Source organism: Gopherus flavomarginatus, chromosome 3, assembly GCF_025201925.1.
Source record: "Gopherus flavomarginatus isolate rGopFla2 chromosome 3, rGopFla2.mat.asm, whole genome shotgun sequence".
Lineage (NCBI taxonomy): Eukaryota > Metazoa > Chordata > Testudines > Testudinidae > Gopherus > Gopherus flavomarginatus.
This window is the reverse complement of record NC_066619.1, coordinates 87,460,528-87,477,322: the sequence shown is the minus strand read 5'-3', so window position 1 is coordinate 87,477,322 and position 16,795 is coordinate 87,460,528. Positions and strand designations below refer to the sequence as shown.

The window sequence follows — 16,795 nt, the reverse complement described above, 5'->3', positions numbered from 1 at the left end:
CTGAAACAGAACACTGAATCCAACCCCCTACCGCAAACTTTGGAGAAGTCTTAACTCTGGTTCAGATCTAGCTTCATGGTTTCAGCTCATATCTAATTTGTACAGTATTTGAACTGGTGATAAATGATGCAACATGAATACAGAGTTTAGAAGAGGATCTGAGTTTTGCAAACTGAAATACCAGTAGAGTTCAGCTGTAAACTGCCAAGCTAGTCAGAACTCTGTGAAATCCCTGCTCTGCTGAAGTCAATTGCAAAATTCCTATTGACTGCAATGAGGCCAGGATTTTACTCTCTAAATTCTTAGATAAAGAATCTAGTGGAGTCTATTAAAGAACACTGCTAAACTCAGTCATAGAAAAAAGGATAATGAAAAATCTTAAATATGAGAAATGAATGCTTTGCTCAACTAATACATAGTTTAAATCCAATTAGCTTCAATATTTTAATAACTGAAATATATACCAAATGTAAGCCTTTAACCACTGGCAAAACAAGCAAGTTACTGAAAATTGGACAGTCTAAATATAGAAACATATCATCCTCAAATAGAAACTAAATACAAGAAATCACAGAAAAATATTATATATTAACCCCTTAATTTAGCTAATGATGGTGAGAAATCAAATTTTGAATTGGGAGTAGCAACATAGCTTACTGGTTTGTTCCTAATAGCACTGCTTGTCCATAGCTGCTAAATCCTATATAATTTTTGAGTTTGTTTTTCAACAGCAAAGAATTGAGCACAAGCAAACAATACAAAAATCACCATTCATTTCTGTCAGCATCGCAGTTGCAGTAATGCTGGGAATCAATGCAGCTCCTCTCTAATCCACAAGCACATTTCTGAATATCAGGCAAGGATCCTCCCCAGTAAGTTTGTGTTTCATTGGTTCTTCCAATCCACCAGCTCAATGGAATCCCATCTAAAAGACAGGTTAGAGGAAAATTAATATCTGATCCCAGTTCATGGAATGGTGTCCCTAGCCTCTGTTTGTCAGAGGATGGAGATGGATGGCAGGAGAGAGATCACTTGATCATTACCTGTTAGGTTCACTCCTTCTGGGGCACCTGGCATTGGCCACTGTCGGTAGGCAGATACTGGGCTAGATGGACCTTTGGTCTGGCCCGGTACGGCCGTTCTTATGTTTTATGTTCTTATGTTCCTCCTCCTCCCAATTTCCCTCACCCAAACAAATTTCCAAGCATTATGGAAAAAAAAATTTAAAAATGGCCTCATTTATTTAAGAATGCTAACCAATTATTCATTTTAATATTTTATTATCAGGGATTAAATGATAGTCACAGCTTTTTGCTTAGATTAGTGGAAAAGAGATCTGGTAGTCCTTGCTCAACCAGGCATGATATTAGAATCATTTATCTTAAGCAGTTCAGTTATGTACTTTTTTTTAAAATAGCACATAAAAAAAGAGATGCCATCACCCTAAAAATCAAGTTAATTTATACTCTGAGGCAAAGATCAATTTGAGATCATGGAAATACCAGTGAGGAAATGAGAAGAGTAAAAAGCATTATAAATGGATTCATTTCATCACTGAGAATACTAAACATACCTTTGCTGCATATTAAGCATCTGGTTTAGTACTACTGTGTGGTGAGAATCAGAAATGTCAGTAGTCATGAGTTAGATCACGCACAACAGCTGTAAAATTTATGTAGTCTGAGACTGTAGAAATCATTTTAATGGTTGTGCTACATAACCCAGTTGATGTATCCAGTGACTAAGAGCAAAGTTTCTCAGAGTCTTCTATATCTCTGTGCAATGCATCCATTCAGCATTGATTATAGTAAAATGATAGAGCTGGATGTCTTCTTAATTCTGCAGTACTGCACATTAAGTTTCAAGATGATGCCAAGTAAACAGAGCAGTAAAAGCACAAAATATACAGAAAAAGATAATTGCTAACGGATAAGAAGCATGAAGCTAATCCATCTTAAATGAGAGTGAAGAAAGGTGAAAGATTAAATGAATGCAAAGTCAGGGCATGAGAGGAAACAAGTACTGTCAAATGGTATGGTGCCTCATAGAGGCACGTGGTTTGTGCGTTGTTGAAGCTCTCATGTTTTCAGCAGTGGGCCCACACCAAGAGGCTTGCACTTAACCCAGCTTCAACTTTACTTGCAACTGCCATGGTTTATTACAACTCACTGTTAGATAAGACCTCTGTTATGCTTACAATCTCTCAGCTCCTAAATATATTGACTGAATTCATTACCGCACAACTGCTAGCCCAGCAGGCCTGAAAAACAGTGAGAACAGTTCCTAGAAAAGTCAGACATGCTCAGTGGCATCAATGTCTAGCATCAGTGTTTGTGTCTGCAGCCCATCACACAGGGAAGGAAAGCTAGAGAAGGTTTATAAATTATTCATGAGACAGCACTTTAAAAAATACACAAAACAAAGCATACGTATATAAAACCAGGATATTTCCCCTGTTTCAACAGCTCAGAAACTCTGGTCCTGTAGTTCTGAGTGAATATTCCTTTTCTTTAACTGGGGACACTGGACTATTTTTAAAAGCAATCCTGACACATTTGTTTGCATATTAGCATGAGAGCAGTATAGCTACTAAAGGATCATAATGATTAGCTAGCTTTGCTCCGGCAGTGAATATTGTTAATCAAAGTGGTGGTGGGGGGGGGAAGGATTTGATGCAGCTTCTTCAAAATGAACACACAAAATTATTAGCATAGCAATTCTTCATTGGAATCATTTATATTCTCTACACAGTGAAGACTGAGTGCAATACATTCCTAAGAATTGTTCCAATAAAAATTACTTTTTATACTACACGTCCCAAAATTATTTCACATAACTTTCATCAAATGCTGCACTTGTCAGACATGCCCAGTGGAGATTATGGATCACAGTAGTGAGAGGGATAAAATTATGTGGACAATTTGATAATGTACTTATTTGAATTTCAAAGCCTTATATTGTATTGTGTTCATATTGTTCAATGAAAGAGAACATGCCATATTTTTCTGCAAGATGTTATATGGATTTTGTTTAAATGTCAAGAATGATATAGTAGTTAGCTATATGTGATTGGAGTCTTTTATTTGGTAATTCCAACGATCCAAGGAAATGCACATACAAAATGCATTCAATCAGGGAATGAACAGTTGTGATCTTAAATAGGACAATGTTTGATAAAGAAGATCTTGCAAAATCATATTCAGTGGGCAAGAAAAAATAGCTAATTTGAGAAGATACATGCTAAAATTGCAATCATGTTGATTAATTTTGCCTCCCTAAAACTCACCCTGTATTTTCAGTTTGCTACAGTATTCCTCTTCGCTTCTCAACATATATTCTACTTGGGGAATGTATGATCCTCCAACAAGAGTCATTATCTTTGTGCTGTTCTGCAGTAGAAATATATGGGACAACAGAGGAGTCCTCTGTGGATAAGAATCCTGGGAATAAAAAGCCAAATGGAGCAAACACAACTCCTACAAGAAGCTTCTTGAGAAATCATAGAATATTAAGGTTGGAATAGACCTCAGGAGGTCATCTAGTTCAACTCCCTGCTCAAAACAGGGCCAATCCCCAGACAGATTTTTGCCCCAGATCCCTAAATGGCCCCCTCAAGGACTGAACTCACAATCCTGGGTTTAAGCAAGCTAAAGCTCAAACCACTGAGCTATCCCTCTATGTCAACTATAGCCAACAAGAAACTCAGTAGAAGTTTCAAAAGGCAGTGGTTAGTCAGAGGAGGATGATCACATACCATTGTGGTAGCTGACTTGTGCTCCATCCTGCTACCAGAGTCTTTAGGGACCATACCCTTCAAGAGTTTGGGGAGTTCTGCCTGTCCTTCACTAGAGAGTTAACATTCAGGAGTGGAAATCCTGGCTGATGGTATCTTTAGAGACATGCCAACACTTGGCAGCAGGTTGGTGACATATGAAATTAGTAGACAGTCCTCATTTAGTATCTAAACAAAACCATAGAATCCAAAGTCCTCTGAACTTGTAGGTTTTGAAATCTGATCTTGGATCTAAACATAAATTTTGTTGCTCTCCCCTATATCTGTAATAGTCTGCACAAAACTGTGAACATGCCTGAACTTTGTTGGAGTTCTAAAGTCAGCAACAGGGGCAGTGCTGGTTTGCATTCATAACCCTCTGGAAGCAGCTGCCACTCTCTGTATGTCCAGCTCTGAAAGCATAGTGGAGAGAGCAGCAGCTGTTAGCCAGGCACCCAGCTCAAGTAGAAGCAAGACGGAGGTGTCGTAGAATAGCCTCTGACCCATGTCCCCGCCCACCGAGGTGCGCTGTCCAGGGCAGGTGGAGGATCTAGGGCTCCACACAATGGCCTGACTGACCCATTGCAACCTGGGCTCTTGGGCTTTCTTCCCCACAGTTGTAGCTCCCCAAAGGCTCTGCCAGCCCCAGAACCAGTCCCCCCACCTTGGTAGCTTTTACTGCCTGCAAGCAGCTGGTACCATGCACTGCCCAGCTCTGACTTTCAGACTCTGACCTGGCCAGAGGGCGGGACTACGGGGGGCAGGAGCTGAGGCCCACCTCAGTCCTCTCCCTGTCGGAAAGTGGCTGGCACCGCCCTGGTCATGGTCTCATTTCTAATTCTTTATGGTCACTAATTATAATTCTTTATCACTAGAAATGTGCACAACTCAAAAGATGCAGAGTTTATTTAAGATAAGCATGTCAAAGTTTGTATGCTTATTTGATCTATGCAAATCTTGTGTGTCTATAAAACTAGAATGTATAGGTCTACAGATAGGTCCTCAGCCCAACATCTGTTTGCCTTCTGCTAGAGAGTACATAGTTGGAGCAATTTATATGCTGACAATCCCTGAGTTACACAGGGGGCTTGTGAGTTAGATTCACCTTCCCCGCGCTTCTCTGAGTTCAGCTCAGGCAGATATGAAGATTTGGGCCCAAGACAACAGGCCTCCTCACTATATTTCTGTTACTTTCTGTTTCCTAGGAGATCAGAAATAAAAACAGTCTGCTCCATGAATGCAGAAATGAGGGGAGGAAAAGTTAATATAACCCTAAAAAAAATAATAAAAAGTTGGGTTTGGGTTGGTTTCAAGGAAGGATGAAGTACAAATTGATGCTCATTTTTATGGAAGCTGTTAGTTCATCCTTAGTGTCTACATCATAAAAAACAACTATGACAACTGGTACTTTTATTAGTAGTCTCAGCACAGAAATCAAAGACTGAATGGGCTTGGAGGCTGATCTACCTTCTCACCTGTAGAAATGTCCTTTCCAGAATAGAGTGAAAATGCATTGTGTAGAAACATGGGAAACTTTATCTGATATTGCTCTTGTTAGCACCATTACAAGTGATCTTAAAAAGCCCTACAAATTCTGCAAAACACTTTCTCGCTGAGTTTTACTACTTCTAGCCTGAAAAGATTTAAAATGAGACAGAGTCTAATACAACCAAACGTTTTCACTGCATTAACTTGCTGATCAAACATATATATGTAACCCTCACCAACTCTGAATACTAATATATAGAAACCTAGAGTCAAAGCGGGACTGTTCTTTTTCCTTTTTGTACCTGTCTAACAGTCTTGCATTTTTGCTCAGCAAATGAGTCTAGCAAACACTTTCATCTCTCATAGTTGCTTTAAAATTGTCAGTTCTGAAATGATTCTATTAATCCTAGCAATCCTAACTGAAATTTAAGTCAGACATTTGGGAAATCTAATTGGGCATGATCCTGCATTCAATCCTTCAATATGATTTATTCCCCCTGAAGTCAGTGGGAATTATGCATATGTGTGAAGAGAGGGGCACCTTTTGGGTACTTTGATATCAGATTAGAAATGTTTGGCCATTTAGTCAAGAAAAGATACTGAGTTAAGATATGTAACTTTGTTGTACTGTAATCCCTGGTGATTACTGTAGTAATATTCATATAAAACATATTGTGAGTCAGATGCTTGTATACCATGGAGTTGGGGCTCTGTATGTCAGAAAGGAGTTTGGGAGGGAGGGAGCAGTAGTGTCAGGGAAGCAACACTTTATGCAGGAGGCTCACCTGTAAGCCTGGTAGATTTCTGAGCAGCAATTCTCATGAGAGTTAATACTACTCTCTGCAGAAATTCATTGCATTCCATACCTCTTTGAAGGGAGGGTAGGATGCAGAGAGGAGAGCTAATGTCTGCTTACCTCTTGACAGCCATTCTGCTAAGAGAAGTAGAGCTCACAGAGCACGGAAGGAATGACCAGTTTTCTGCTGTAGCACCACTAAGTCCCTCGATAGGAGAATGGCAAGTGTGGTCTGTGACATGAATCTTAGAATTTCTAGTGGACTATTCGTATCTCACAGATTTTTGTAACAGAAGAGACAATTGAGGCTTGATTTACAACATCTACATATCAACAGAGGAACCAGGAATATAAGCTTTCTTTACAAGTTATTTTTTTAAAATTTAGAATACATTTTCAAAATTAAAATCAACTGAATAGATTGCACTCTACCAGGTGAGAATTAAAATATGACTTCAACACAACAATCTAGTTATGATATTTTGTTAAGATTTCTTTAACTACATCAGAAGGGCCTGTAATTTCCTTCATAAAATAACTTATTTCCTATCTTTTCAGCATTTTACTTTAGGTCTCCTCTGTGCTTGTGTATTTTGGACACTGGCATATTAATGTCTGCGATACTTTACCTCATGCCATTTGCAAATTCGACCACTACACGATGCCCAGTATCTGAAAGACTTCAGCTGATATTTATGCAGTGTATTTTGTTCCTTTTAACAAATGTTTGCCCAATATTTAACCATTTTTTGACTAAAATCTAAAAATCCCCTAGAGGCAGGTCAGGAAAGGCTTTGTTATAATTTCTATTAAATTGTAGGTTTAAGGAAGACGTTGGTTTTGAAAGTAGTTAATGCTTTGAATGAAGCTCATTATGAACTGACCTTGGTTTTTTTCTGGTTCAAATCCCACTCAACAATTTATAGATTTGAGATTTGTTTGCTAGATATTTAAGGATTTTACAAACTACAGTGGCAAAATGCCATAACCTTTGCTAAAGTAAATATCTATAGTATCATGAAACATAATAAAATTTGTCTGCTTTACTTACCTTGCTTATTTAAAAGCCTTGACTTTTTGCAGTGGTAAGCAAGCTCCTGTTCACAGTGTTCTGCGTAGTTAATTGTAGCCTGAAGCTGTTCTAGGGTGGCAGTATACTTGAAGAACACAGCATGTGGGTTCTCTCGATTAGCATTTTTGACTCTGGTTAAATCCGTATTGTTGTGCTGTATAACTGTCCAAGTCGTGTCTTATAAAATAAGGAGGGAAAAGGTAATGCAGAATGTGAAATAGCTGCAAAAGTTAGCAATGGAAATAAAATGTGTAGTGAGGTACACCTGGGATTAATGTGATTTTTCCTGTCCTTTTGGGGATGTGAAAAGGAACACAAAATGTCTGGGTAAAATGTTCCGCAATTAAATACACTTGATAGGATATCAATATTCCCTTTTCTGAAACTTCTGTACCGTGCATTCTGTCCTGTACAATTACTAGTCAAAGAAAGACTAGATAAAGAGAACCAAATATCTATTTTCCAAACAATACACAAACTCTAAGCTAAAGTGTAATGGAGTAAAAATCACAGACCCTAAGCTAAAGTGTAATAAACTTTTCCTATGGTTATTTCTCCAAGGATACCCTGTTTATAAACTGAAACCAAGTTATATCCAGGCTTTCATTATCTGCACAACATTTCACACTATTCTTTTGAATAATTGATTTTGTCTTAGAGAATTTATAGCAATGGCCAAAGTTCACCTTTCCACTGTCCTATACAAAAAAACAATACCAGAAACAAAAATGGACAAACTGAATAAATCCAGGCGTTATATTTATTGTGAAGCAGAGAGGAAGACAGGTGCTTCCAGCCACCCCCAAAATCAAATGATAACTATAATTTCTGACACGTGTGACTGCAATTAAAATATCATCTGTATTATCTACACAAATGTACGATGTGTACTGGGGCTGTTTTTAAAACACAAAAAGTCTTTCTTTCCTGACATTTATTGGGAGAATAAGTGTAAAACCTTAAGTAAAATAAAATAAAATATGTATTTAATTAATAATAAATGATAATAATCATGATGATGATGTACAAACACAAAACAAAAATACAGCCTCTACCCCAAACAGTTTACTATCTATATAGAACTCACAATGGAATGGTAATTTTGGTGGTTAAGGAAGGTAGGTTCCAAACCATAGTGCCAATTCTGTCTTCTCACATGGGCACGAAAGAATCCAAACACCTTCAAATTAATTTGTTAGAACTAACAAAAAGACATCAAGCAATATGATTATTGGACTGAGGCACAAAGAGGGACCATGTGTCAGAGCAGGAGAGTTTAGACATGGAGCTGAATTCCAACATCCCCTAAATTCAAAGGGGTTTGAAGCCGAAACACCTGAACTGGATAAATTATAATGTATCTTATGCAAGACTCTGCAGTTTCACAAAGGAAGTAGGGTGACTGGAGAGCCGGAAGCAATGAAAGGGAATGAGCAGTGGTACTATGCACAACACAGCCTTTTTACTTGCACATTATTTATAGCTCCAGGACCTGACTTCATATGAACAAAGAATCATAGCAATTAGAGATGAAAAAGAACTATTAGCTTTTTCCTGTAATATGGACTCTTTCCAATTTGCACCCCTCTTTTGTACAAAGGTGACAAATCGGGAACATCAAGAACATTCATAAATATTCTTACATTAATCATTGTAAAACTAATCTCTAGTTTCACAACAATTGTGGCAGGAAAACAGTTTTACTTAGAAATTGCAAAAGACATGGTAAAAGTTGCAGCAAATAAATTAAAGAACCTTAACGTTACAAGACAGATATAATAAAATCATATCTTTTATAATCTATTTGTGGCAACAGGGTAATGCTCTGGTTTGCTTGTGCTTTGTGAAGTTAGAAAAGACAGTTTTCAGCCACATTAACAAAACACAAGGAGCACAAAGAGTCCAACTGTCCATAACTATAGCACAGGTGACCAGGAGAGAAAACTTTATACACACCACAAAATGTTAAGGACAATAGCAATCACTGTGCTTAGAGAGTGCAGAGTCCCTCCTTCATGTTCCCCTAGGGATGGTAAATTGCTTTAAACAGGGGCTGGAGGTAATGCAGCACACTGTTCTGTCTACAGAATGACACAGCTTGCATATTCCCTTCTGTGCACTGGGGAGAGACAGACTGGGATTGTGCCCTCAGCTGGCCCTATTAAGGTCTGTACAATCTAACCCAAATATCTAAAACTATTTTTTGAGAATAAAGATAAGTGAACTGGTTGCTTCTTAAATCTGATTTGTCTCAGATGAGTCAAATTCAGAATCAGCAGTTCAGCAAACTGTTGGGACTTTATACCCAACTTAATTCTAGTAGACATTGGAAATGTTAATCACCCTCTGTCATTGCTGGCTTTGCACCTTCTGTAAGAGCTGACTTTCGTAGTCTTAACCATTTTGTTCACACTGAACATATTTGTAGGCTTCAATTCTCCTTGGGCTTCAATCAATATTTTCCTTCTAACTCTGTAACAGTTCTGCAGACCTGTGCCCCCTGTACTTTATTTCCTATCTTTCTTGCAAACTGGGTATGACTGACACTAAAGGGAAATTTAGAATAGAAAAACAACTAGTAATCACCTAGAGGATAAGCATGTAGCAAAAAGCCTATGGGAAGCATTCAAATGCCTACTAAACAAATATTGAACTTAAATTAATCTAGATATGCAGATTTATTACCAATACTTGTAAATGTTTTGCTAGAAGAAAGGATTCACACTAGTGCTGTTGGGAAACTGGGAGCTAAAAGTGAGAGCAAGTTCAAAGCTATTTTTCCTACACAGCTCATAGCAAATGGAAAGAATGAGAGAGAAACAAGGCAGCTGTTACATCTACTTCTATATCCCCAGAAGGGGCAAAACTAAAAGAACAATATTTCTGAAAAAAGTTTTGTCACCTTGATTAGCTCTTTGGATCCAAGGCTTATGATTTTGAAACTGACCTCTAAGAACGAGAGAGGGTAAAGGAACCTCCCTCCTAGCTGCCAAAGAATAAAGCCACATGAATGTCAATAGCAAGGCAGCACTGCAAGAAATGTGGGCATCTGCCTTCACAGCCTCTAGTGGGAAAAGGGAATACCAGTCATGAGGAAACTGGGAAGAAGACAAATATAGTAGATTCATCCTGTCAGGCTGCATCTCTAGATGAGGAACTGATCAATGAGATTTGCTTAATGTGTTGAATAAAGAATAATTAATAGAAGCACTAGCAGCTGTTCATGGATACACAAGGAAGGATAAATCAGACACTAAGGTGTACCTCGGAGAGTTGGTATCCTCCTGAAGCTGTTTAAGGACACTAGAGTCTTTCTTCCATGAGCTTCTTCTTTGGTTCAACCTCATATTAATTAACAATGTAGCTAGCTCTCTCTGATGTCTTTTTTTTAGGGGCCAGATAGTTATATTGGTGATCTCACTAATTGTTAATCCAAAGTATGTTACCAATATCAGGTCGACCATTTTCTCAAAAAGTCAAAGCACAGTCTTTGTTTTTTCAGGTGGTTGAGATTTCGAGTGTTATCTAAATCCCAGCCGCACTGAGATCAAAGGAAGTTTCACATTCACCTTCCATTATTTTGATGGAAGATATGTGTAAAGCCCCTTACACTGTTTTGAAAACCACAGCGAGTGGCTTTGCTTAGAGGTAGACTTCTATCAGTCCTTCAAGAAATAAACAAGATTATTACAGATCAGTAAAATATCTCTTTATTTTCCCTCGGTGTAACTACATTCAAAGAATATCAGTATGGTTGAAAAATCAAGCACTCAAAGTTTCAACAGTACCAGAAATAAAGTTGCTCATGTAAACTGCCTTAAAATTTAGGTTTTGTAAAAATATATTGTTATAAAACATGAGACCAAAAGAAATGTTTCTATTATTTTTTCCTATTGTTTCCAAAATAAACAGTTATTTTTTTATTAAAAGTTACCCTGAAATGCTTGTAACCCTAACATTGCAACACTGGAATAGTGCTGGAAAAACTTTAAAGTGAAAATTGCTAGAAAATGACCACAAACATAAGTAAAATTAATTAAAATGAAAAGAACACAGCATAAAAATGAAAAGCATATTAGATTTTGAACTAATTCAGCATCTACAATCTATGGTTAATTGCAGGCACACATAACAGTAGGCACAATTAAGATCAACTGGATGTCTAAATACTTTACTGATCCACTTATTGGGGTGCAAATAACAGGGTGCAAAAAATAAGGCCATATTTTGAAAATGAGACTATATGAGCCCAATTAGTTAAACCAGATCTACCCAGACCAATTACAAATAATACACAATTCAAAAGAGAAGGTTTAATATCAGTATTTGTCCCACCAACTGAAAGTCAACTCTGACTTACAATCTTTCATAAGGGTGGGGGAGGGGAAAATCAATAATTTTCCTCCAAAAATTCACTTATATCTCAGTTTCTTAAATGCCTGCAGAGAAGTAAGATCTAACTTCATGAAACCAAAACTGTGCAGAAAATGAACTAGTCTGAAATCCTACACAAATAGGGCATATGTCCCATTTATGCAGAGCACAACAGGAACCCAGTGTTAGCTTCACAGTCTGAGTCTTATTATTCTAATTTCTCTGGTTAATTCTTTGTCAAATATTCTGAGCAGAGGAGTCACCTTCACTTTGCTGTATACATGTACATTAAACTCTTGAGATACAAAACTTTCTACTTTGCTTCGATATAATGAGCATGCATACAATCCCAGCTGTGAGTTAAGGAAGTTTATCATCTCACCTGTCATATTGCAGTATACAAGAAACGGTCCCAAGGGGCCACTTCCATCTGAATCGATATAGTAAAAGCCTGAAGTGTTCCCTGTATGCTTATAGGCTTCACATGATTGCTCATAGATGGCTGTAAAAGAACATCTTCCATCACAAATGTAATGGTATCATTTTACCTTTTATTTGGGGCAAGGAAAAAATGTGGGAAGTTAAACAATATGACATGCATTCAAAGGTGAGAAAAACAGGGAAGTCACACAGTAAAAAACTGTACTATTATTTGCATCAGTAAATAGAATTTCATTTCACTGGGGAAAAAATCTGAAAGGGTGTTTTTATGGATTTGCTTTTTGCCTCCTAAATTAGGGGTCTTAGGGAGGGACAAATGGCTATGAAAACCAGTCATTTAAGGTCAAAATGAGTAATAGTTAGCAACTGACTAGATTATAAGGAATTTGGAAACTGAACATTAACCTTTTCAATTTAATCAGATCACCATACAATTTGGCAGAGGTATAGTATTTCCAGCAATTCCAGCTGAAGTATTTATTTCATAACATTTTTACTCATGCTTTTGGCTGCTGGGAAGATCTTGTTTCTTCCTCAGTTTTTTTCAGTATCAGGGTAAGCTTGTTGTCAAAGTCTGCAGTCCAAGAGTAAATAAGCAGCACAGAGAAAATTTTGTCTCTTCAATCCCACATAATATTGAATCTACATCACTCAAGAGTTAGCAATCTGAGAAGGCTTTACATGACCAAACCTTTAGAAACTGGGCTCATGAATCCAGCTCTATAATTAAATGGCAACAAACTACTAAGTAAAATAATATTGCTGGGTAATAATTGCACATCTGAAGTGCATCAATTAAACCTTCTTAAATTATCCATTGCTATCTAGTACAGTTGTCCAATTAACTGTTTGTTTTTTAACTTGAATTTACTTTATCAGAAAGGAAATTTCCTTAACAAACAAAGATACAAGGTGGATGAGGTGGTATCTTTTATTGGACCAACTTCTGTTGATGAGAGAAACAAGCTTCTACTCTTGCACAGAGCTGTTCAATTCTGAAGAAGAGCTATCAGTAAGCAGGAAAGCTTTTCTCTCTCACCAGCAGAAATGGGTCCAATAAAAGATATTACCTTACTCACCTTGTCTCTTTAATATCCTGCAATCAACATGGCTGCAACAACACTGTATACTTTAAAAAAAGACATTTCTAAAAAGAATACACAAAATAAAACAAAAACAAAGAACAGACACTTTTCAATATCCTTTATAAATGGGAACACAACACAGTATGAATTATGAACACTGAAGGAGGCTTTTATCCAAAACATTTGTCTATTTAAGCTCAGTTTATTCAGATTTACAACTGGGTATATTATTACACAAAATAAGGTAAAATTCTTGAAAAGTGCTAGTATTGACAGCACTGTAGCTAAAATCTAATGTTAATCCACAGAGCAGGTTCAGCAGAGGCAGAAACAACGTAAATTTCCGGGATAACTGATCCTGAATTGGTGTGGAAAGCTGGTAGGCCAATCTACTTGTCTATTTGTTCTTTTGCACCTCTATCAAGTAGGGTTCCACAATTTAAATTGTGATGGTAGTTCTGTGATATACAGATCTATCTGGTATGACAGTCTGAGAGCACTAATTTTAAGGCTGCCCAAACTGCTTCATGTTGGAACAACTTTCAGGGCCTGATTCAACTCCCAAAGCTAATGAAAACCTCCCAAACAAAGAACCTGGGGTTAGGCGAGTGTCATTTTTTTCCAGTTCTTTTGCTGATGCATTACAATATGTCAGCCATATTGAATTGGGTCCATAACACTGAATTATAAAGTAAGGAAAATAAACATCCTCATTAGCTAAAGATTACTAAATGGACCATTTTTGCCACTGCTGGAATATCCAGTAGGCACAGTCAAGGTCACTCACAAGTTTCAAATTATAGCTCCTTAGGGTAAAGAGCCTTAAATCAATTCTCAGTATAAAATAAAAGGATAAAAGTACTATAGAGGCAGTATAAAATAGCATATCATTATATCCATTTTGAATTTTATACTAGAAGTGACAGCATGGGAAATTATAATTCCTCTAAAGCAGATTTTGGGAGTATGGTTTCATGCTTCACAGTGTTGCCACTGATCAAGAACTCATTGCTAGGCCTATTACATCAAGAGTCTCAATGTTCATTCAATAACTAAACAGCCATATTATCTTTTTCTGTAATTGCACAGAACTCCCATTGAAGTCAATGAGAGTGTAGTTCATAGAATAAGGGAAGGATACGGCCCTTAGCTTTGAGACTATTGACAGAACAGCAACATAAGACTATACAGTTGGAACCATTACTAAACTACTGTAAACAAATTTAAAGAGACAGAATGTTATACTGCTGCAACTACTATATCACATCTATTGTATACTTCACAGGGCTTTCTTATTATTAATAAAAAAACTATACCTATTTTTCAACATTAAAAAATTGAGCAGGGAGACTTTCATCTACCTTATGGGCTCTTGATGAAAAGTTAGAAAATGGAGTCCAACCATTTTTTTTACATCCTTCATCAATTGATTAAGTAGATAATTTATACAAAAAATTATGATGCTTAGTCTTGTCATCCTCTAATAGAATACAACAGGAACAGCTCACAGTGATCTTTGAAAAGCTTGTACCATTAATGTTCTTCCCTTGCTGTAAAAATTTTACCTTATCCATAAATCTTGAAAGGCTAGCTACCAATTCATTTGGAGTTCATATGGCACAGAAATAGTAATTATTGTACAGTCTTTATAAAGCTTTGCATTCAATGTAAACAAGTAGTTTTTCCAAAATCTGAAATTTTTCAGAACAGATCAGAAGCCTACCGTCCACATGATTCCCAAAAGGAGTTTTGAGGGCAAACAACTTAACTTGCTTTCAGAGAGAGAGAGAGAGAGAGAGAGATGGACAAATTATGAGTACAACTGTATGACCAGGTTGTTTGTGGCAGTAGCGGGCTTGGCTTAACAGCCCTGGGACTCATTCACGGTTTATGTCTTATGTTCCTAAAGCTCATGCTTCAGGGTTTCAGCTGGCCACTGGCATATGTTAGGAAGAGATTTCTCCCCAACACAGTGAATTCTGGCAGGCTTTTTGGATGGCCATGGCTGGAAATGGGACACTGGGAGTGGGGGTCAGGGCTTTGAGGCAGCACTTGGCTTGGCTGGCTGGGTTTTGCTCACATGCTCAGGGTGTAACTGATTGTAATATGTGGGGCTGGGGAGGAATTTTCCCCCAGGTCAGATTGGCAGTGACTTGCGCAAAGTTTTGCCTTCCAGTATATGAGTGTGGCTCACTTGTCAGCATTATCTGCGTATATCTCACTTAATCATTTCCCTGCCATTGCAGAAGAATCAAGCACTGGTGCACCTCGGTCCCTCCTATTTTGTGCCAGTGGCACATAATAGGATTTAATGTGCGGGTGTTGGGTGGTGTTGGTAGTCTGTGTTGTTACAGGAGATCAAACTAGATGACCTATTGGTCCCTTCTGGCCTTAAACTCTATGAAAGTCATGACTATTTTGAGACAGGGATTGTATAAATTGTGTGAAGATGAGTTTGTTTTAACCACTCTTTTTTTCTTTTGGCTATAATACTGTATAGTCTTTTTGGTATTTTCAAAATTCCTTTGATAGTGCTTTAGACAGATTTTTTTTTCAAGTATACATGCTGAGAACCGGAGACTAATGACTTTCCTTAATAAACTGTCCCAGTAAACAGAAAAAAACTAATGGGCTTTATGCTCATCTCACATATCCCAGTGTAAATCTAAATCACCTCCTGGGAAATCACTGGAGTCATATTAAACTAGTGAAAGTAAGACAAGAATCCATCCACGGGTGTGAAACTCATTCAGTTACATTTATGGTTAGGCTGATATTTTCTGAAGTTCTCTCTTATATAAGCTGATCCTGAAAGGACTCCACGTGCAAAACTCCTACAGATGAGTGAAAGGTCAGTGAGGTGCCTGCTAGATTGGGTTTACAGGGCCTTATTATCTGTTCACATACACCAGATTTACCCCACTGTCACTCCCTTGAAGTTACTCCTTGAAAATTACTTAAGTATATGTTAAAGTTTAAGTATATGCTAAACCCCACTGATCTTCAAAGTTAAGCATGTGCTTAGTCTTTCTCTGAATAGCGTTGAAGTTAAGTACATACCTATATGATTTGATAAATCAGAGCCTTATATCAGTGTGAGAGAAGAATCAGGTCCTCAGTAAGTAAATCATGAAATCTAAGAACTAAGGGAGGAATATTCCAAGACTCATAAGGGATTTAGGACCACAAGTCCCACTGACTTGCAATAGGACTTGTGCTCCTTAATCCTTTAGACAATTTTGAGACTCTTTCCTTGAATCAACCCTTTGTGAATATTAAGAAAAGTGACATGCCTTTTAATAGAAAATTGTTTCTTGTAGCAGTAAAATAACTCTTAACTAAAACAGTATAAGAAAGTGTCTTGGGCTTACAGGAATGGCAAGTAGCCCCCATGTAACCTGTATTTGCACAGTTGCAGTAGAAGCTGTTCCAGGCCTGTGTGCATTCACCACCATGTTCACAGTAATTAGGCAAACATCTAAAAGGACAAAAAGAAACATTTTCACCTTAGTACAACTACGTGACATTTACAGTAACCATAGTTACTACAGCATGAAGGTGGTCTTTATGACAATGATGATAACCGAGGTGCAAAGGTGGATGTTGTATGTAAGGTCAGAGACCTGCAATGAAAATACATAAATCTTGTAGTCATATTGCAGGAAGATATCAATTGGACTGAAAGAAAGTTGGGGAAAAGGAATGTCCCCTTTATCTTCCGTGACTACACCTAGTGTCTGCTCCTAAGGCTGCTAATGATGCAATAA

The 16,795-nt window shown here is 37.5% G+C and overlaps 1 protein-coding gene across 1 annotated transcript in view; it reads right to left on the bottom strand.

Moving 5' to 3' along the window:
* The window catches only part of CNTNAP4 (contactin associated protein family member 4), a 290,556-nt gene that overhangs the window by 52,563 nt on the left and 221,198 nt on the right, over nt 1-16,795 (bottom strand). The window contains exons 11-14 of the mRNA XM_050946065.1: nt 16,400-16,506; nt 11,885-12,004; nt 7,108-7,305; nt 769-925 (exon numbers count right to left, since the gene is read on the bottom strand). Of these exons, the coding sequence (XP_050802022.1) occupies nt 769-925; nt 7,108-7,305; nt 11,885-12,004; nt 16,400-16,506 (582 nt within the window). The remainder of the gene's footprint in view (nt 1-768; nt 926-7,107; nt 7,306-11,884; nt 12,005-16,399; nt 16,507-16,795) is intronic.